Below are 23,750 nucleotides of genomic sequence, written 5' to 3' on the forward strand. Positions count from 1 at the left end.
AAAAGGCTTTAAAAGTTGCTAACCTAATCCTTCGCAGCTTCTTCTCTGGTAATTTTGAACTGCTAACAAGAGCTTACAAAACATTTGTCAGACCAATCCTAGAATACAGCTCGCCTGTATGGAACCCACATTGCATATCTGACATCAACACAATTGAGAGAGTCCAGAAATATTTCACAAGGAGAGTCCTTCACTCCTCTTCTCACAACAAAATACAGTACCTTACTCTGCCAGACTTGAAATTCTTGGTTTAGACAACTTACAACTCCGTCGTCTCCGTTCCGACTTAATTATAGTTTATAAAATCATATACCAAAATGTCCTACCTGTTAACGACTACTTCACCTTCAACCGCAACCATACACAAGCACGAAATTGATTTAAACTAAATGTCAACCGCTCCAAACTTGACTGCAAAAAATACGACTTCAGCAACAGAGTAATCAACGCCTGGAATGCACTACCTGATTCTGTGGTTTCTATTCCTAACCCCAAAACCTTTAACCTTAGACTATCTACAATTGACCTCTCCCCCTTTCTAAGAGGTCTGTAAGGGGGGTGCATAAGCGCACCGCTGTGCCTACCGTCCCTGTCCTATTGTCTTCTTTTGTTACTTTTTCTCATTACTTATATAATGTTTTATTTGTACAAATTATCACCCTATAATTGTTTGACAAAATAAATGAAATTAAAAATAAATAAATAAAATTGTAGGTGCTCCAACACTGCAGATTTTTAAGAAGAGATTAGCTAACCATTTGTCCGAAATGAAATATGGTTTCCTGCTTGGGCAACGGGTTGGACTAGATGACCTCCAAATTTCCTTCGAACAGCTTTATCATCCAATATTTGATTTTTTTAAAAAATCAAGTGGGTCTTTAACTGTCAGATCCTACCCATCCAAGGCATTCAAGTATCAGCTCTAGAGTTAATCCATTTATCATCCTGAAAAATCTGTGAAAGAGGTCAATGGATAAAGAGAGGAAGTGATGGGGAATGTTTAAGGTCACTTTTTAAGTGGCGGAATGAGATTTTGAACCACAAATTCCTTCCAGTCCCCCCCAAAATAATTTCAGCAATAAAATATTCTCTGGAGGTGGGAAATATCTCCTGACTGAGGAAGAATCTGAAGTTAGTTGGGGGAAAGATCAAAAGCAACGTGAGAAAATATTATTTTACTGAAAGAGTAGTAGATCCTTGGAACAAACTTCCAGCAGACCTGGTTGATAAATCCACAGTAACTGAATTTAAACATGCCTGGGATAAACATAGATCCATTGTAAGATAAAATACAGGAAATAGTATAAGGGCAGACTAGATGGACCATGAGGTCTTTTTCTGCCATCAGTCTTCTATGTTTCTATGTTTCTGAGAAAACAGGTGCTGGTATTGGTGCTCCTTCATGTATTTGTGTTCTCTTATTAGAACTATGATCCGGGCAGCCTGAGTGTAGAGAACACGACCCTGAATAGAGACGACAACATCGATCTAAAGGACAAGAAGACCAACAGATCTGTGCTTGATGGGTCACGTAAGAAAGTAATACTGTGTGGAGAAAGCAGGACATAAGACTGGTCTAGGCTTGTACCCAGACTCAAAAAAACCTTACTGAAGTATGAATCTATGTCTAAATCAGTGGGTTTTTTTAAAAAAAACCAACAACCCTGGCATGCTGGCTGGAAGATTCTAAGAGTTGAAGTCCGCACATCTTAAACTTTTTTTTTGTTTTCCTTTGAAGACTTTTTGCTTCTCATCTAAGAAGGTTCTTCAGCTCTGACTGTATGGTAGAGAATGGAAGGATTTATCCTCCTTGCAGACAGCTGGTCATTTGGGTGCAATTGGGTGTGGAGCTGTCAGCACCTAAATTATATGTCCTAATGAGTTGTTCTTTGAGGAATTTGCCTGAGGGGGCTCGGCAAGTTGGCCAACTAAACATGGCCACCTTGCCGCAGCCACCTCATCATAGCCAACTCACCATGGCCAACTTGTCTCAGCCACTTCATCATAGCCAACTCACCATGGCCAACTCACCACAACCAACTCACCACAGCCAACTCACCATGGTCAACTTGCCACAGCCACCTCATCATAGCCAACTCACCATGGCCAACTCTCCATGGCCAATTCACCATGGCCAACTCACTACGGCCAACTCACCATGGCCAACTCTCCATGGCCTCCTCGTCATAGCCAACTCACCATGGCCAACTCACCACAGCCAACTCACCATGGTCAACTTGCCACAGCCACTTCATCATAGCCAGCTCACCATGGCCAACTCTCCATGGCCAGTTCGCCATGGCCAACTCACTATGGCCAACTCACCATGGCCAACTCTCCATGGCCTCCTCATCATAGCCAACTCACCATGGCCAACTCACCACAGCCAACTCACCATGGTCAACTTGCCACAGCCACTTCATCATAGCCAGCTCACCATGGCCAACTCTCCAAGGCCAACTCACCATGGCCAACTTGCCACGGCCTCCTCATCATAGCCAACTCACCATGGCCAACTCACCACAGCCAACTTAACATGGCCAACTTGCAACAGCCACCTCATCATAGCCAGCTCACCATGGCCAGCTTACCACGGCTAACTCAACATGGCCAACTCATCATAGCCAACTCATTACAGCTTAACCTGAAACAGTCACCTGAAACAGTCACTAAATAAATGGTTGTAAGTTGAGGACTACCTCAGCTTACCTAATGTCCTTTACTGTAAGTGTTAAGTAGAGAGCAGGAATTAAAATGGAGGGCTTGGTAAGGTCTCATTTGCCTGATGTGATTGTCTTCCTTTTCAGTCATTCCTTACCACATCCTCCTCATTACCGGGAAAGAATACGACTCAAGCACCAGCAGCCGAGTTTTCATCATCATCAGAGGTCCTGAGGGAAACTCTACCGGCTACATGTGGCTTGATCTCCCGGAAGGAACAACACAATTTGCGGAGTCTTCTGTGGAGAAATTCTCTGTTATGGGAGGAGATGTGGGCGAAATCAAAAAAATCGAGGTATGCCCCGTGGTGGGATTCAATTTTTAAAATAAACTCCTGGTTCTGTAGGCGTGGCTTGGTGGGTGTGGCTTGGAGGTCATGTGATGGGGTGAGTGTGGCCAGGGGCTGTGACAGGCAGCACTTGTCCTCCTGCACCTGTTAGAAATAACAAAAGAAACTTGGATCAATCAAAGAGGATTTATTGGAAAGAAATAATAATAATATTGTTGTAAGAAGCCCTGAGTCCCTCTGGATTGGGTGGCATACAAATTTAATAAATAAAATAAAAGAAATGAAATGAAATGAAATGGAATGGAATGGAATGGAATGGAATGGAATGGAATGGAATGGAATGGAATGGAATGGAATGGAATGGAATGGAATGGAATGGAATTAAATTAAATTAAATTAAATTAAATTAAATTAAATTAAATTAAATTAAATTAAATTAAATTAAATTAAATTAAATTAAATTAAATTAAATTAAATTAAATTAAATTAAATTAAATTAAATTAAATTAAATTAAATTAAATTAAATTAAATTAAATTAAATTAAATTAAATTAAATTAAATTAAATTAAATTAAATTAAATTAAATTAAATTAAATTAAATTAAATTAAATTAAATTAAATTAAATTAAATATAGCAGTTTGCAAAGTGTGGTGGGTCTTTCAGTCTGACCTTAAATTAAGCTTTGAGCCAAGAGCAACACTTAAAATTTCAAAAGTATTACATTTTATAGTCTATCTTTAGGCTCCACACACCCCATGTCCCTCCTGTAACCGATCTCAGCTACACCATTATACCTCAGAGACAACGGGAATGGGTTGGGCGCACTCTAACAAAAGAATATCTGTTAAAGCACATATTTTCTCCAACAACAGTGGTACCTCTACTTATGAACTTAATTCGTTCCATGACCAGGTTCTTAAGTAGAAAACTTTATAAGAAGAAGCAATTTTTCCCATAGGAATCAATGTAAAAGCAAATAATGAGTGCGATTGGGAAAACCACAGGGAGGGTGGAGGCCCTGTTTCCTCCCAGGAGATTCCTAGAGAGGCCCCATGGAGGCTTCTCCCTGCCTTTTCCGGCCCTGTTTCCTCCCAGTAGATTCCTAGAGAGGCCCCACGGAGGCTTCTCCCTGCCTTTTCTGGCCCTGTTTCCTCCCAGGAGATTCCTAGAGAGGCCCCACGGAGGCTTCGCCCTGCCTTTTCCGTTTACAGTTTTGGAGGTTTGGGTTTGTTAGTGGAAAATGGTTCTTGAGAAGAGGCAAAAAAATCTTGAACACCTGATTCTTATCTAGAAAAGTTCATAAATAGAGGTGTTCTTAGGTAGAGATACCACTGTATCTTAAAGCAACTAAGGTTTAACACGTTCAGACTGGAAGGGCGCCTGCAGGTCATCTAGGCCAAACCCCTGCACAAGCAGAATTAAATCTTCTACATTTATATACATTTCTATATACTATTTTATTTTTGAATGTTCTTATATCCTATACACACCCCCGGGAGCAAAAACTGGGTGTGGGGGGGACACTGCCCCATCGCACCCCATTTTGGGCCTAGGAGCCTTCCCTGAAGCCTTCTAAGAAGTGAAAACAGGCCTAGGGAGCCTCCCTGAAGCCTTCTGGGAAGCAATGCGCACAGGCCTCATTGAAGCCTGGGATGGTGAAAAAATGGCCAAATGGGCACACTGAAAGTTCGGAAAAACAAACTTCCAGTGTTCCAGTTGTGCTGTTTTTCGCATTCTGGAAGCTTCCTGAAGTCCCAGAGTGCGAAAAACAGCACAATATGCAAACCGGAAGTGTGTTTTTCTGAACTTCCGGTTTTCCCGTTGGGAGGTTTTTTGCAGTCTGGGGCTTCAGGGAAGTTTCCCTGAAGCCTCTGTAGGGCAGAACAGCCTTCTCCAAGGCCGAAAATCAGCTGGTTAGGGTGCACATGCATGCTGCAGCTGACAGGGCAATTTATTTTTATTTATTTATTATATTTGTCCAATACACAAATACATAGGAAGAAAGATAGACATGTGATAATATAAAAGAGGGTGAAAGTGAGCTTAGAGGAGAGGATATATGAAAGGAAGAGAATATATAGGATAGTTGGAAGAAAGGAAAGACAATTGGACAGGGGACGAAAGGCACACCAGTGCACTTATGTACGCCCCTTACTGGCCTCTTACTGGTCAATCGTGGAGAGTCTAAGGGAGAAGTGTTGGGGGTTAGGGGTTGACACAATTGAGTCCGGTAATGAGTTCCACGCTTCGATAACTCGGTTGTTGAAATCATATTTTTTACAGTCAAGTTTGGAGCGGTTCGTGTTAAGTTTGAATCTGTTGCGTGCTCTTGTGTTATTGCGGTTGAAGCTGAAGTAGTCATTGACCGGTAGGACGTTGCAGCATATGATCTTGTGGGCAATACTCAAATCGTGTTTTAGGCGTCGTAGTTCTAGGCTTTCTAGGCCCGGGATTGTTAGTCTATTTTCGTAGGATATTCTGTTTCGAGTGGAGGAGTGAAGGGCTCTTCTGGTGAAATATCTTTGGACATTTTCAAGGGTGTTGATGTCTGAGATGTGGTATGGGTTCCAGACAGATGAGCAGTAGTCTAGGATGGGTCTGGCAAAAGTTTTGTGGGCTCTTGTGAGTAGTGTGAGATTGCCTGAGCAGAAGCTGCGTAGGATCAGGTTAACAACTCTAGAGGCTTTTTTGGCAATATTGTTGCAGTGGGCTTTAGCACTTAGGTCATTCGATATTAGTATTCCAAGGTCTTTTACAGAATGTGGATTATGCCTCGCGTGTCCTCTGATATGGCTTTCCATACCATCTGTGGCACGCGTGCCATAGGTTTGCCATCATGGATCGAGTGCTTCTCAATTCAGACATCAACACTCTCGAAAACGTCCAAAGATATTTCACCAGAAGAGCCCTTCACTCCTCCACTCGAAACAGAATACCCTACGAAAATAGACTAACTATCCTGGGTCTTGAAAGCTTAGAACTGCGGCGCCTAAAACACGATTTAAGTATTGCCCACAAGATCATACACTGCAATGTCCTTAAGGTCAATGACTACTTCAGCTTCAACCGCAACAACACAAGAGCATGCAACAGATTCAAACTTAATATTAATCGCTCCAAACTTGACTGTAAAAAATATGACTTTAACAATCGAGTTGTCGAAGTGTGGAACTCATTACCGGACTCAATAGTGTCAACCCCCAACCCCCAACATTTCTCCCTTAGACTCTCCACGATTGACCTCTCCAGGTTCCTAAGAGGCCAGTAAGGGGCGTACATAAGTGCACTGATGTGCCTTTCATCCCCTGTCCAATTGTCTTTCCTTTATCTCATATATCATATATATTCTCTCCTTCCCATCTACTTCTCTTCTTTTTCACTTCCTATCTTTATATATATTACTTAATGTCTATTCTCTTTCATATGTATTGTATATTGGACAAAGAATAAATAAAAATAAAATAAAAATTAAAAAAATTGGCAGCTTTAAGATGTGTGGACTTCAACTCCCAGAATTCCCCAGCCAGCCCATCCAATCCAGACAAAGTTGCCCAGTTGAGAATCCCTGCTGTAAGCTATTTATTACAAGTCCTTTAATGGCCTTGCCGAAAATAATTTTGCTGCGGGTATGTGTTTTGCACGAGGCATTGCTCCTTCCATCATTCTTTTTTCTTATTTCTGTTGTTGTGGTGGTTTGAAAAAGAACCTTCGACAAAAAGAAATTCATAAATGGCCCACAGCGAGAAACGCTTCATGTATAATTTTCTTGCTCAACATGGAAATTGTTTTCACAGCTTCTCTTGAGACACCTCTTACAGGAGAGCATTAATCATGGCTCATAAGCAATGTGCGCTGATCAGAAATCACAGGGCAGGAATATTTATGTAACAAATGGCAGGAGGGACATCTTTTACGCAAACGGTCTCTTGCCTCACCTCGAAGCTCCTATTCCTCTTTTCCTCAAGATGGTTTGTTGCAATGGTCCATAAATGGAGAACCCAAATCCTGGAGGTATTGCTCTGAAGCAATCCAAAAATTACCATTAAATAATCATGTTTTACAGAAAAGAATGTAGCAATTATCAAATACACGGGGAGTAATCTAATTACCTCTATTAATCTAAAAGCAGTCATTCATAATTTAATTCAAATTATGTCCAGCTCCTGTTCCACCTAATCTTTATAGCATGCTTCCCTGTATAGAATGGACACCTACAAACACATTTATTTATTTATTTGTTTGTTTGTTTGTCTGTTTGTTTGTTTACTTATTTACTTACTTACTTACTTTTACTTACTTACTTACTTACTTACTTACTTACTTACTTACTTACTTACTTACTTGCTTGCTTGTTAGATTTGTATGCCGCCCCTTTCCGTACACTCGGGGCGGCTCACAATACAATAAAAACAGTTCATGACAAATCTAATAATTTACAATTTAAAATATTTTTAAAAACCCATTATTAAGCAGACATACATACAAGCATACCATACATAAATTGTATAGGCCCAGGGGAGATATTTCAGTTCCCCCATGCCTGATGACAAAGGTGGGTTTTAAGGAGTTTACGAAAGGCAAGGAGGGTAGGGGCAGTTCTAATCTCTGGGGGGAGCTGGTTCCAGAGAGTTGGGGCCGCCACAGAGAAGGCTCTTCCCCTGGGGTCCGCCAACCGACATTGTTTAGTTGACGGGACCTGGAGAAGACCCACTCTGTGGGACCTAATCGGTCGCTGGGATTCGTGCGGCCGAAGGCGGTCTTGGAGATATTCTGGTCCAATGCCATGAAGGGCTTTAAAGGTCATAACCAACACTTTGAATTGTGACCGGAAATTGATCGGCAACCAATGCAGACTGCAGAGTGTTGGTGTAACATGGGCATACCTGGGGAAGCCCATGACTGCTCTCGCAGCTGCATTCTGCACGATCTGAAGTTTCCAAACACTTTTCAAAGGTAGCCCCATAGAAATCCAATCAATCAATCAATCAATAAACAAACAAATAAATAAATATGCGCTTTTGGACCAGAGAAAATTGCGTGTGCTTCAATGATAATCAGCAAAACTTGCAAGAAAGGTGCCACTTGATATTGGTTTCTTCCACCATTTATCCTTAGTTAGTAGATCAGCACTCCCCAACCTTGGTGGCCCGGCCCAGTGAGGTAGGGGGTCCAAGTGAGTGGCAGCTCCATGCACAGCTCCATTGGTAGAGTGAAGTTTGCACCCATAGAGTGCAAGCACAAGGGCCCACTCCTTACATGAGTGGAGCTTCACATTCGTGCTTGCCCATCACTCATGCAGCCCGACTCCCAACAGGCTAAACAACATACAGGGAGTTTATGACATACAACCATTTCCCTTATATTTGTTCAAAATTACTATGGTACTGAAAAAAGGTAATTTACGACTCTTTCTCACACTTATCATTGCAGCAGCTACACGGTTCAGAAAACCTAATATGACCTTCTAGCATTGTCTCTTCCTCTTCCTGCTCCTCCTCCCTGTTCTTTCTCCTCTTCCTCCTGTTCGTCTTCTTCCTCCTCCCCTCCTCTTCTTCTTCCTCCTCATCTTCTTTCTCCTGCTCCTTGTCTTCTTCCTCTTCTTTTTCTTCCTCTTTCCCCCTTCTTCTTTTTCCTCCTCCTCCTCTTCTTCTTCCTCCTCTTCTTGTTCTTCCCCCTTGTCTTTGTCCTCCTCCTCTTCTTCCTCCTCTTCCTCCTCCCCTCCTCTTCTTTCTCCTGCTCCTCGTCTTCTTCCTCTTCTTCTTCTTCCTCTTTCCCCTCTTCTTCTTTTTCCTCCTCCTCCTCCTCTTCCTCCTCCTCCACCACCTCTTCTTCCTCCTCCTCCTTTTCCTCCTCCTCCACCACCTCTTCTTGCTCCTCCTCTTTCTCCTCCACGCCTCTTCTTCCTACTCCTCTTCTTCTTCCTCCTCTTCCTCCTGCTCCTCCTCCTCTTCTTCCTTCTCCTCTTGTTCTTCCTCCTGCTTCTCATCTTTTTCCTCCTCCTCCTCTTCTCCTCCTCCTTCCACTTCCTCCTCCTCCTCCTTCGTGTGAATTTAAAAATTTAAGAAATAGACTCTGCCTGTGTTATTTTATTGTTTGTTGGTTGGTTGGATTTCTATGCCGCCTTTCTCCGTAGACTCAGGGCTTACATAAATGAGAATAAAATACAGTACAAAATATAGCAAGAGAAACCCAAACCGAAAACTAATATTTAAACCCCCAAAGATATAAAAACCAAGCATTCACATTCATTCTTATATAACCACAACTCATCCTTACACACAAATTGTTCTTCCTTTACCAATTAGGTGCAGCATTTTTGGAAGTAGGATTTAAAACAGCAAAACTCTGTTTTGTCTTACCTAATCCTCAGACCTCAGAAAAACTAGACTTTGCTTCAATTTAATTAAACCGTGCCTGACTGTTTTACAGCCTGACAAGGCTAAACAAGGTTAGCAAAAATAAATAAAACAGATTTTGGTTTATATGTAAATATATTTCATTATAAAACCCAAGGGGAGAATGTTAACGCTTTCTTGTGGAGCTGACAGGAGTTTGACGTGCCAGCTTTTTCACACTAACAAGCGATTCGGCCCCGAAGTTTGACATTATTCCAAGTGGATTAGTGACTTCCTCGATACAAGGAGGAACATGAAGGTTGGACCTTCCGTCTAAAATATAATTTATCCAGAGTGGTGAAAAGATTTAGGTCTAGAAAGTCCACAGTAAAAGCTTTCAAGAGTGTAGGCCTCAACCTGTTCTTTTGGGTCATTTAGTCAATATGAAGGATTTGGGGGATACTGACTTCCAGAATCTAGGCCACGCTAAGATTTTACCATATTACTAAAAATAGCACGAAGTAAAATAAAATCGGGCCACTGAGCTTAAAACCAACCTGAACTGCTATTTTTCTTCATCTTTACACTTGCTATTTAACTGTACCATAGAGCAGTGTTTCCCAACCTTGGCAACTTGAAGATATTTGGACTTCAACTCCCAGAATTCCCCAGCCAGTGAATGCTGGCTGGGGAATTCTGGGAGTTGAAGTCCAGATATCTTCAAGTTGCCAAGGTTACGAAACACTGCCATAGAGTTATACAGAGTGTTAAATCAGAGGCTGGAGGTCGAGGAAAGGGTTAACAGTTCTTTATTTAGTAATCAGGAACATTAAAAGTGACCAGCTCGCAGGCAGGTAGTGACTTAGAGGAAAAGCGGCTGAAACCGCACCTTTTATACTTTTGTCACCAGTGCTGGGGATTGGTGACAATGTTTCAGGCTTCGCGCCGATGCTTCCTGTTGGTCGTGCCTGCAGGCTTCTTATTGGTCGCCCCTCGGCTTCCTATTGGTCGTGCCTGCAGGCTTCTTATTGGTCGCCCCTCAGCTTCCTATTGGTTGCGCCTGCGGGCTTCTTATTGGTCTCGCCTGATCCAATCAGCAATCACATTTATTTTAACAACTTGCAAACATAACACCGAGAGTCCTTGACTTAGAAACATAGAAACATAGAAGACTGATGGCAGAAAAAGATCTCATGGTCCATCTATTTCCTGTATTTTATCTTACGATGGATATATGTTTATCGCAGGCATGTTTAAATTCAGTTACTGTGGATTTCCCAACCATGTCTGCTGGAAGTTTGTTCCAAGCATCTACTACTCTTTCAGTAAAATAATATTTCCTTACACTGCTTCTGATCTTTCCCCCAACTAACCTCAGATTGTGCCCCCTGGTTCTTGTATTTACTTTCCTATTAAAAACACTTCCCTCCTGAGCCTTATTTAACCCTTTAACATATTTAAATGTTTCGATCATGTCCCCACTTTCCCTTCTGTCCTCCAGACTATACAAATTGAGTTCATTAAGTCTTTCCTGATACGTTTTATGCTTAAGACCTTCCACCATTCTTGTAGCCCATCTTTGGACCCATTCAATTTTGTCAATATCTTTTTTTGTAGGTGAGGTCTCCAGAACTGAACCCAGTATTCCAAATGTGATCTCACCCATGCTCTATGCAGCGGGATCACAATCTTATAACCAGTTGTTTAATGACTGCTTGAAGTTACAAACGGTACTGAAAAAAGTGACTTCAGACCATTTTTCACACTTTAAGAGCCACATTGGTGTAGTGGTTAGAATGCAGTACTGTAGGCTACTTCTGCTGAGTGTCAGCTGCCAGAAGTTTGGCAGTTCGATCCTGACCAGCTCAAGGTTGACTCAACTTTCCATCTTTCTGATGTCAGTAGAATGAGGACCCTAATGATTGGGGGCAATAGACTGACTCTTCTGTTCTGGTGCCGGCCCCAGTAATTACATGCACACAAGGAGTCTAATTAATAAAAAGATTTAATATACTGCTCAAAAAAAATAAAATAAAGGGAACACTCAAATAGCACATCCGAGATCTGAATGAATGAAATATTTTCATTGAATACTTTGTTCTGTACAAAGTTGAATGTGCACAATAGCATGTGAAATTGATTGTCAATCAGTGTTGCTTCCTAAGTTTATACAAAAGTCCCCAATATGGTTGATAATAATAATAATAATAACAACAACAACAACAACAACAACAACAACAAAACAACAATAATGATGATAATAATGATAATAATGATAATGATGATGATGATGATGATGATAATAATAATAATAATAATAATAATAATAATAATAATAATAATAATAATACAGTGATCCCTTGAGTTTCGCGATCTCGATCTTCGCGAAATGCTATATCGCGATTTTTCCACCCGATGACGTCACTCTCTTCCTTCCTTTCTCATCTTTCTTTCTCTCTCTCTTTCTCTATCTTGCTTCTTCCTCTCTCACACTCTCTTCCTCCCTCTCTCGTCTCTTTCTTTCCTTCTCTCTCCCCCTCTTGCCGGCCGCCCACGCAAAGGGGAAACCCCGGCTCCTCGCTGATGCCCGCCGCTCGCCCGCCCGCCAGCAAGAGGGGGAAGACCCAGGGAAGGTTCCTTCGGCCGCCCAGCAGCTGATCTGCTGGGTAGCGCAGCAGCAGCGAGGAGCCGAATCAGGATTTCCCCTTTGCGTGGGCGGCGGGGAACACAAACTCCACCATCTATGCATGCGCGGCCATAGAAAAAAAGGGCGCGCATGCGCAGATGGTGTTTTTACTTCCACAACCCTACATCGCGAAAAATCGATTATCGCGAGGGGTCTTGGAACGGAACCCTCGCGATAATAGAGGGATCACTGTAATAATAATTTATTAGATTTGTATGCTGCTCCTCTCCAAGGACTTGGGGCGGTGACCATTTCAATAGCTACTTCTGTTCAGTTTTCTCAAAAGACACCTTACATAATAATACTATAGAGGGATATAGCATTGCTTTTAGCTGTACGGATTTAGCTCCAGTGATCTTAGAAGCCGATGTTTTAGAAGAACTTGAAGAAGAACTTAAAGATAAATAAGGCAATGGGTCCAGATGGCATCCACCCCAGAGTTCTTAAAGAACTCAGATCTGTCATTGCTACCCCCCTGACTGATTTGTTTAACCAATCCCTGTTAACAGGAGATGTTCCTGAGGATTGGAGAATGGCCAGTGTTGTGCCTATCCACAAGAAGGGCAGTAGAGAAGAAGCTGGTAACTACAGGTCAGTTAGCTTGACATCAGTTATAGTTAAAATGATGGAGACTCTACTCAAAAAGAGGATAAATCAGCACCTAAAAAACAATAACATATTGGACCCAAATCAGCATGGCTTTACTGAAGGCAAATCATGTCAGACTAATCTCATTTATTTCTTTGACTATGTCACAAAGGTGTTGGATCAAGGTGGTGCCGTGGATATTGCCTATCTGGACTTCAGCAAAGCCTTTGATACGGTTTCACATAAAGAGCTGATAGATAAATTAGTGAAGATTGGACTTAATCCCTGGATAGTTCAGTGGATTTCAAGCTGGCTGAAGCGTAGACATCAGAGAGTTATTGTTAATGGCGAGTATTCTGAGCAGAGACAGGTTACAAGCGGTGTGCCACAAGGGTCTGTTCTAGGTCCTATTCTTTTTAATATATTTGTGAGTGACATTGGGGAAGGTTTCGTAGGGAAGGTTTGCCTATTTGCCGATGACTCTAAAGTGTGCAATAGGGTTGATATTCCTCGAGGGGTCTGTAATATGGTAAATGATTTAGCTTTACTAGATAAATGGTCAAAGCAATGGAAACTGCAGTTTAATGTTTCCAAATGTAAAATAATGCACTTGGGGAAAAGGAATCCTCAATCTGAGTATTGCATTGGCAGTTCTGTGTTAGCAAAAACTTCAGAAGAGAAGGATTTAGGGGTAGTGATTTCTGACAGTCTCAAAATGGGTGAGCAGTGTGGTCGGGTGGTAGGAAAAGCAAGTAGGATGCTTGGCTGCATAGCTAGAGGTATAACAAGCAGGAAGAGGGAGATTTTGATCCCCTTATATAGAGCGCTGGTGAGACCACATTTGGAGTATGTGTTTAGTTCTGGAGACCTCACGTACAAAAAGATATTGAACGGGTCCAAAGACGGGCTACAAGAATGGTGGAAAGTCTTAAGCATAAAACGTATCAGGAAAGACTTAATGAACTCAACCTGTATAGTCTGGAGGACAGAAGGAAAAGGGGGGACATGATCAAAACATTTAAATATGTTAAAGGGTTAAATAAGGTTCAGGAGGGAAGTGTTTTTAATAGGAAAGTGAACACAAGAACAAGGGGACACAATCTGAAGTTAGTTGGGGGAAAGATCAACAGCAACATGAGAAAATATTATTTTACTGAAAGAGTAGTAGATCCTTGGAACAAACTTCCAGCAGACGTGGTTGATAAATCCACAGTAACTGAATTTAAACATGCCTGGGATAAACATAGATCCATCCTAAGATAAAATACAGGAAATAGTATAAGGACAGACTAGATGGACCATGAGGTCTTTTTCTGCCGTCAGTCTTCTATGTTTCTATGTTTCTATAATAATTTAATAATAATAATTTATTACATTTGTATGCCGCCCCTCTCCGAGGATTTGGGGCGGCTCACAACAGGACAATACACAATATACAAATCCAATAGGTTTGTATATGAGGTCGTCAATTGAGGATTACCTGTATTCCATTTGCCCTTGGATTTTTCTTTCTCCCATTTTTTAACCCTTCAAATGCATCGGCTATATTTTAGCTTTAGCTTATAGTACAATTTTTTCCCCTGTATTTGGTAACTCACAATGGCAGGAAACTGTGTTGCTGTCATTTAGCAACATACAGCAAGACCCAGAAGCTACAAAAACAAGGAGGTTTTTTTTTAAACAATGCAGTCTGCCACCTTTTATAAAATAGGTTAGGAAATTGCAAGGCATTTCAAGGTAGACTCACAAAGCCTGGGCAAAGGAAAAAGTACAGATTCCAGAGACAGAACTGTAAATATATGCAGTACAAATTTGTTTTCATAGATTTTCACAGGTATAATTTTGCAGGTCTTGGTGCAAGAGCCAAGATACTATGAATCTTACATGGGAAAAGACCCAAATAAACCAAGACCTGTATATACATATACATATAAAAAACTTATTTGCCTTGGAATATGGCTCCTGGTGGGGCCGAGAGGCAAAAAGGAAGCTGTGATGCTCTTTCAATATACCAGGGTGACTCGACAAAAAAACCCCATATAACCCTTCCCTGGTACAAGCTGATACAGGAGATGAGCCTGTAGCCTAGAGGCTAAGGCCATTGCCTTACAACGCAGAGTCCCAGGTTCAAATCCCAGTAAGGGTGTGGCTACCTGATGAAGGCAAATTAACCCGAAATAGATCTATAGTAGTCTCCCTTCCTTTTCATTATCAGCAAAAATATGTTACATATATACATATACATGCATACATACATACTGTTCTGTCTGGGTGCCCCCAGACTTCAACACCAACTGGAAAAAACAGCCAGACACGCTGGTACAAACAAAGGCACTTTATAGTTTGAAAAATAAACACAGAGAAAAACCTGTTCTTCCCCACAGGCAGGCTATGAGACTTCACAGCAGAATCCTGACGGCCAGACAATACAGCAGACTTCTTGCTGGCACACCCACCACTGTAGAGAATAAGACCCACACCTTCCCCCCCCCAAGGTTTCAGTATTCAAAGTCACAAACCAGAATTCCAAGACGCCAAAGATCACAGCCAGGTCCCAGGACTCCCAAAGATAATACTCCACAAGCCAGGAAGGGTGGGTCTGCCTTTTCAGCCTTTCCAGAGAGCACCACACCCAAACCCACCTGTTGCCTCTTTAGTGCTGAAAGTACCTGGCTAATTGTCCCCTTCGTTGTGTTGCTCTTCTCTGCCGGAGATCGATGATTGCTTGTGCATTTTCATCTAAGGAATCCAGGCTGCTTGCTGGGGAGAGCTCCCCCTCGGGGGACTCTGGCTGTCCTCCTTCTCCCTCAGCCTGAGATTCCTCCTCCCTGTCTGCCTGAACCTCCTGTTCCTCATCCTCCCCCTCTGAGCAGGAAGCCGGCAGAGGATCAGCCGTTCCCTGAGGGGCCTCAGACGGAATCACAACACATACATACATACATACATACATACATACATACATACACACACACACACACACACACACACACACACACACATATATATACATACATAAATACAGATAGATAGATAGATAGATAGATAGATAGATAGATAGATAGATAGATAGATAGATAGATATGGATAGATAGAGGGGGAGAGAGAGAGAGAGACAGACAGACAGACAGAGATAGAAATAGGCAGATATAGATAGATATAGTTATACCATATTTTTCAGAGTATAAGACACACTGGAATATAAGACGCACCTTAGTTTTTGGGGAGGAAAATATGGAAAAGAATCTGCTTACCAGATATTCATCTGGCTAGCGTCCTTAGTCTGGTCAGTTTCAGCACATTATTTTATCCCCTGGTTAGGGCTTTAAAAAAAACCTTATTTGGAGAGAACAGCAATGAAAGACTTTGCAAGCTGGTAAGAGCTGGGAACATTGTTAGCACTTGTTTAGGGCTGGAAAGAAACTTACTCGGAGCAAGTTAGAGTAATGGAAAAAAACTCTTAGAGCTTGGAAAACATTCTTCACAGACAGTAACAATGAAAGAACCTGCAGTATAAGAGCTGGGAAGATCCTTAGCACCTAGTTAGGGCTGGGGGGAAAAGGCTTCAAGAAAAAGCTACATTCAGAGTATAAGAAGCACCTGAATTTTCAGCCTCTTTTAGGGAGGAAAAAGGTGTGTCCTCATTACTCCGAAATATACCGTAGATATATATAGATATATAGATATATAGATATATAGATATATAGATATATAGATATATAGATATATAGATATATAGATATACAGTGTTCCCTCGATTTTCGCGGGTTCGAACTTCGCGAAAAGTCTATACCACGGTTTTTCAAAAATATTAATTAAAAAATACTTCACGGGTTTTTCACCTATACCACGGTTTTTCCCGCCTGATGACATCATATGTCATCGCCAAACTTTCATCTACCTTTAATAAATATTTTTTTAAATAAACTTTAATAAAGAAACATGGTGAGTAATAATCTAAATGGTTGCTAAGGGAATGGGAAATTGCAATTTAGGGGTTTGAAGTGTTAAGGGATGGCTTGTGACACTGTTCATAGCCAAAAATAGTGTATTTACTTCTACATCTCTACTTCGCGGAAATTCGACTTTCGCGGGCGGTCTCGGAACGCATCCCCCGCGAAAATCGAGGGAACACTGTATAGATATATAGATATATAGATATATAGATATATAGATATATAGATATATAGATATATAGATATATAGATATATAGATATATAGATATATAGATATATAGATATATAGATATATAGATATATAGATATATAGATATATAGATATATAGATATATAGATATATAGATATATAGATATATAGATATATAGATATATAGATATATAGATATATAGATATATAGATATATAGATATATAGATATATAGATATATAGATATATAGATATATAGATATATAGATATATAGATATATAGATATATAGATATATAGATATATAGATATATAGATATATAGATATATAGATATATAGATTGTTCTGAGTTCGGGTTTTGCCCTGTGTAATATTTTGCATGTTTATGCGACGTTTCAGTGAAATCACATTCACCATCATCAGGCTGAAGTTTCCAAGCTTTGTGCTGTTGTAAAATGTAAAATACAACAGCACGAAGCTTGGAAACTTCAGCCTGATGATGGTGAATGTGATTTCACCGAAACGTCGCATAAACATGCAAAATATTACACAGGGCAAAACCCGAACTCAGAACAATCTACATACATATACCCGTGAAAATTTACAAAAACAAATATATAGATATATAGATATATAGATATATAGATATATAGATATTTAGATATATAGATATAGATATATACTGCTCAAAAAAAATAAAGGGAACACTTAAAAAAGAATATAACTTCAAGTAAATCAAACTTCTATGAAATAATAATAATAATAATAATAATAATAATAATAATAATAATAATAATAATAATTTATTAGATTTGTATACCGCCCCTCTCCAAAGACTGTCAAATTGTCCACTTAGGAATCAACACTAATTGACAGTCAATTTTACATGCTGTTTTGCAAATGAAATATTCAGTGAGAATATTTTATTCATTCAGATCTAGGATGTGTTATTTGAATGTTCTCTTTATTTTTTGAGCAGTATAGATATAGATATATTTGCTTTATTTCTGCCATAGTTCAAGAATTTGAACATCAGCATTTTCCCCAGGTGATTAGCTCTTATGTTTTGCAGCTGTGCAGGTATTAGCAGGGGGAAATAATACCCTTCTACATAGATGATCTGATTGAACCAATCGTCGTCATTAAAAAAAAACCACCCACACATGCAGGAAAAGAGCATTGCTCTTTTCAGTTAGCTCCAGTTTTAATTCTTTCCTGTTAGATCTTTAAGGAATCTCGCCTATGTTCATTTTGACCCAGTTGGTAATCTGTTCTTATCTCTCCTAGATCGGCCATGATGGGGCTACACCAGAAAGCTCCTGGCTCTTGGATGAATTCAGTGTCACGGTGCCAACTAAGGGGGTGATATTCACTTTTGTTTGCAAGTGCTGGCTGGCTCAGGATAGGGGAGATGGTCTCACTTCGCGGGTCTTCAACATCCTGGATGCAGATTGCATCAATATTGGCCTAAAGGTCAGTCTTACTGAAAGACCTTCTAATCTATAGAATAGATAGATAGATGGATAGATGGATAGATAGATAGATAGATAGATAGATAGATAGATAGATAGATAGATAGATAGATAGATAGATAGATTGATAGATATGTAGATTGTTCTGAGTTCGGGTTTTGCCCTGTGTAATGTTTTGCATGTCTATGCGACGTTTCGGTAAAATCACATTTACCATCATCAGGCTGGAGTTCCAATCTCTGTGTTTTTGCAAATGAATATTAGCAACTGACATTCCTTCTTAGCATGTAGTGTGGGGGTGGAGATTTGCTTTGAATGTAGCAAATAGATTGGGTGACTATGCTTCCGTGATCTGATTGGTTGGTGTAATCATGGTTATAGAAGGAATGGTATGAAGATTATGAAGTGTTTTGTTTAAGTCTGATTTCCAAATATAAAATTCTAAAATCATAATAATTAAAGGATTGACATATTGATTATAATGAAGTTTTTATTTTGTTTAAGGCTGGTTTCCAAATCTCTGGCAGACGTGAGGTATCATCCCGTTTATTTAAACAAAAAGATCTTTTTTCAATTTCAATAGCTTCTAGAGAGATTCTTTTATATAAATTCTCTGTTTTGTGGAGTAATTTAGTTTTTTCAAAGTCAATTTCGTGCCCTGTTCTTTTAATGTGCTGGACAAGGGAGGAGGTCTTCTCCTGTTTCTTGACTGCATTCATATGTTCTGCCATGCGCTGGCTCACTCTTCGGTTAGTTTGTCCAATGTATGTGGCTGCACATGTTTTGCAAGGGATTTCATAGATACCTTGGTATTCTAATTGGATTTTATCTTTGGGGCTCCTTAGGATATTAGATATTTTTTGGTTAGTGCAAAATGAGGTTTTGATGTTATGTTTTTGTAGAATTTTACTAATTTTATCCGTGGTGCCTTTGATGTAAGGAAGGATGGTGGTGCCATTGTCCTGTTCTTGATCTTGTTTTTTGGGGGGTGTCTCTTTATTGATTAGGTTTGTTATTGTTTTCTCTTTGAATCCATTAGAAATTAGTACATCTTTGAGTTTGTTCAATTCTGTTTTTAAGTGCTCATGGTCAGCTAAGCGTTTGGTTCTGGTGATGAGAGTTTTGGCCACTGAGGTGATTTGTGCGGGGTGGTGGTGTGAGTGTGCATTTAGATAACGGTTGGTATGGGTTTTCTTTTGGTAGATAGTATGTCCTAGGCTGCCATTGGGTTTTTTATAGACCAGTACATCTAGAAAGGGAAGTTGATCATTGATTTCTGTTTCCATAGTAAACTGTATTTTGGGGTGTAGGCTGTTGAGATGAGTGAGGAAATTGTCTAGTTTTTCTTTACCATGTGGCCAAATTACAAAGGTATCATCAACATATCTCAGCCAAAGTTTGGGTTTGTATTTGGCTTGCTCTAAAGCATTATTTTCGAAATATTCCATATAGAGGTTGGCTATGACAGGTGATAGAGGTGATCCCATGGGGGCTCCCTCTATTTGTTTATATCTTTGTTCATTATAGATGAAGTATGTATTGGTCAGGCAGTGGTTGGTAAGGTCTAGGATATATTTGGGGGGTTTGTGTTTGTCTTGGATAGCTGTCAAGGCTTCTGTAATAGGTATTTGTGTGAACAGGGACACGACATCGAAACTTACAAGTAGGTCATCGGGTTGTAGGTTTTGTTTTTTAATTATTTGTATAAAGTGGGATGAATTTTGAACATATGAGGTAATAGTTTCTGTATATGGTTGAAGGTATTTGGCTAAAAATTTGGCAAGGTTTTGTAGAGGGGAGCCTATAGAACTGACTATTGGCCTGAGAGGTATTCCTTCTTTGTGTATTTTTGGAAGGCCATAGAGTTTTGGACATATGGAAGATTTTTCTCTGGGGATGATTTTTTGCTGGATTTCTTCGCTGATGGGAGAGGCCTTGATTTTAGATTTGGTGGTTTTTTCTAGGTAGGTGGTAGGATCTGTGCTTAGGAGTTTGTAGGCCGGATTTTTTAGAAGATTTGTCATTTTTTCCTTGTATTCTGCTGTGTTCATTACTATAGTGGAGTTTCCTTTATCAGCTGGAAGGATTATTATATCCTGGTTTTTCTTTAGATTGATAAGTGCCTCTCTTTCTTCCTGCTGTATGTTGCTTTTTGGAGGTTTACTAGAGCACAGAATATTAGTGACTTGGAGTCTAATTTTGTTAGCAGTATCTGGGTTGATTTTATGTAAAGTTGTTTCAATTCCACATATGATATTTTCAGTTGGTATTCGTCTTGGAGTTATTGCAAAATTAAATCCTTTTGAAAGAATATTGGTTTCTGTAGTGGTGAGTATCTTGTCTGATATGTTATGTACTGTTTTGGTCATAAGTTGTTGTGGAGGGCTGGGTTTTTGCTGTACCTCTAGTATTTGGAGTTTCTTATTATGTGTGTCTGTTTTGTATTGGGTTTCTGTTTCTGCCCTCCAGATTGATATTTGTTTGAATTTATCCCAGAGTAAAGGATGTATTTGGTTACTGATTTTAAGGTGAAGAGAGAGTAGACTTTTGTTGATTTCATCAAGTATGAATCTTTTTTTGTGGAGTTCATTTCTGATTAGGGCTAATTCAGTTCTTTTTAGGATCCTCTCTATGGTTGGGGTTTTTGGGTGGAATTTTAGTTGGAAGTATTTGGGAATTATTTTTTTGTCCCTGCAGTTGCGTAGGAATGTGAGATCACATAAGATGGAGGCTTTTCTGACTTCAAGTTTTTCATAGGTCCTAGTCAGTAGGAAAGTGTCCTCCCCGTAGAGGCAAGATATTTGTTTTCGTAAATTTTCACGGGTATATGTATGTAGATTGTTCTGAGTTCGGGTTTTGCCCTGTGTAATGTTTTGCATGTCTATGCGACGTTTCGGTAAAATCACATTTACCATCATCAGGCTGGAGTTCCAATCTCTGTGTTTTTGCAAATGAATATTAGCAACTGACATTCCTTCTTAGCATGTAGTGTGGGGGTGGAGATTTGCTTTGAATGTAGCAAATAGATTGGGTGACTATGCTTCCGTGATCTGATTGGTTGGTGTAATCATGGTTATAGAAGGAATGGTATGAAGATTATGAAGTGTTTTGTTTAAGTCTGATTTCCAAATATAAAATTCTAAAATCATAATAATTAAAGGATTGACATATTGATTATAATGAAGTTTTTATTTTGTTTAAGGCTGGTTTCCAAATCTCTGGCAGACGTGAGGTATCATCCCGTTTATTTAAACAAAAAGATCTTTTTTCAATTTCAATAGCTTCTAGAGAGATTCTTTTATATAAATTCTCTGTTTTGTGGAGTAATTTAGTTTTTTCAAAGTCAATTTCGTGCCCTGTTCTTTTAATGTGCTGGACAAGGGAGGAGGTCTTCTCCTGTTTCTTGACTGCATTCATATGTTCTGCCATGCGCTGGCTCACTCTTCGGTTAGTTTGTCCAATGTATGTGGCTGCACATGTTTTGCAAGGGATTTCATAGATACCTTGGTATTCTAATTGGATTTTATCTTTGGGGCTCCTTAGGATATTAGATATTTTTTGGTTAGTGCAAAATGAGGTTTTGATGTTATGTTTTTGTAGAATTTTACTAATTTTATCCGTGGTGCCTTTGATGTAAGGAAGGATGGTGGTGCCATTGTCCTGTTCTTGATCTTGTTTTTTGGGGGGTGTCTCTTTATTGATTAGGTTTGTTATTGTTTTCTCTTTGAATCCATTAGAAATTAGTACATCTTTGAGTTTGTTCAATTCTGTTTTTAAGTGCTCATGGTCAGCTAAGCGTTTGGTTCTGGTGATGAGAGTTTTGGCCACTGAGGTGATTTGTGCGGGGTGGTGGTGTGAGTGTGCATTTAGATAACGGTTGGTATGGGTTTTCTTTTGGTAGATAGTATGTCCTAGGCTGCCATTGGGTTTTTTATAGACCAGTACATCTAGAAAGGGAAGTTGATCATTGATTTCTGTTTCCATAGTAAACTGTATTTTGGGGTGTAGGCTGTTGAGATGAGTGAGGAAATTGTCTAGTTTTTCTTTACCATGTGGCCAAATTACAAAGGTATCATCAACATATCTCAGCCAAAGTTTGGGTTTGTATTTGGCTTGCTCTAAAGCATTATTTTCGAAATATTCCATATAGAGGTTGGCTATGACAGGTGATAGAGGTGATCCCATGGGGGCTCCCTCTATTTGTTTATATCTTTGTTCATTATAGATGAAGTATGTATTGGTCAGGCAGTGGTTGGTAAGGTCTAGGATATATTTGGGGGGTTTGTGTTTGTCTTGGATAGCTGTCAAGGCTTCTGTAATAGGTATTTGTGTGAACAGGGACACGACATCGAAACTTACAAGTAGGTCATCGGGTTGTAGGTTTTGTTTTTTAATTATTTGTATAAAGTGGGATGAATTTTGAACATATGAGGTAATAGTTTCTGTATATGGTTGAAGGTATTTGGCTAAAAATTTGGCAAGGTTTTGTAGAGGGGAGCCTATAGAACTGACTATTGGCCTGAGAGGTATTCCTTCTTTGTGTATTTTTGGAAGGCCATAGAGTTTTGGACATATGGAAGATTTTTCTCTGGGGATGATTTTTTGCTGGATTTCTTCGCTGATGGGAGAGGCCTTGATTTTAGATTTGGTGGTTTTTTCTAGGTAGGTGGTAGGATCTGTGCTTAGGAGTTTGTAGGCCGGATTTTTTAGAAGATTTGTCATTTTTTCCTTGTATTCTGCTGTGTTCATTACTATAGTGGAGTTTCCTTTATCAGCTGGAAGGATTATTATATCCTGGTTTTTCTTTAGATTGATAAGTGCCTCTCTTTCTTCCTGCTGTATGTTGCTTTTTGGAGGTTTACTAGAGCACAGAATATTAGTGACTTGGAGTCTAATTTTGTTAGCAGTATCTGGGTTGATTTTATGTAAAGTTGTTTCAATTCCACATATGATATTTTCAGTTGGTATTCGTCTTGGAGTTATTGCAAAATTAAATCCTTTTGAAAGAATATTGGTTTCTGTAGTGGTGAGTATCTTGTCTGATATGTTATGTACTGTTTTGGTCATAAGTTGTTGTGGAGGGCTGGGTTTTTGCTGTACCTCTAGTATTTGGAGTTTCTTATTATGTGTGTCTGTTTTGTATTGGGTTTCTGTTTCTGCCCTCCAGATTGATATTTGTTTGAATTTATCCCAGAGTAAAGGATGTATTTGGTTACTGATTTTAAGGTGAAGAGAGAGTAGACTTTTGTTGATTTCATCAAGTATGAATCTTTTTTTGTGGAGTTCATTTCTGATTAGGGCTAATTCAGTTCTTTTTAGGATCCTCTCTATGGTTGGGGTTTTTGGGTGGAATTTTAGTTGGAAGTATTTGGGAATTATTTTTTTGTCCCTGCAGTTGCGTAGGAATGTGAGATCACATAAGATGGAGGCTTTTCTGACTTCAAGTTTTTCATAGGTCCTAGTCAGTAGGAAAGTGTCCTCCCCGTAGAGGCAAGATATTTGTTTTCGTAAAT

The 23,750-nt window shown here is 39.6% G+C and overlaps 1 protein-coding gene across 1 annotated transcript in view; it reads left to right on the forward strand.

Annotated features, from left to right (window-relative positions):
* The window catches only part of LOC139159060 (lipoxygenase homology domain-containing protein 1-like), a 152,881-nt gene that overhangs the window by 92,302 nt on the left and 36,829 nt on the right, over positions 1–23,750 (forward strand). The window contains exons 21-23 of the mRNA XM_070736423.1: positions 1,426–1,531; positions 2,808–3,016; positions 18,053–18,238. Of these exons, the coding sequence (XP_070592524.1) occupies positions 1,426–1,531; positions 2,808–3,016; positions 18,053–18,238 (501 nt within the window). The remainder of the gene's footprint in view (positions 1–1,425; positions 1,532–2,807; positions 3,017–18,052; positions 18,239–23,750) is intronic.

The sequence above is a fragment of the Erythrolamprus reginae genome, chromosome 2 (assembly GCF_031021105.1).
Source record: "Erythrolamprus reginae isolate rEryReg1 chromosome 2, rEryReg1.hap1, whole genome shotgun sequence".
Taxonomy (NCBI): Eukaryota; Metazoa; Chordata; class Lepidosauria; order Squamata; family Dipsadidae; genus Erythrolamprus; species Erythrolamprus reginae.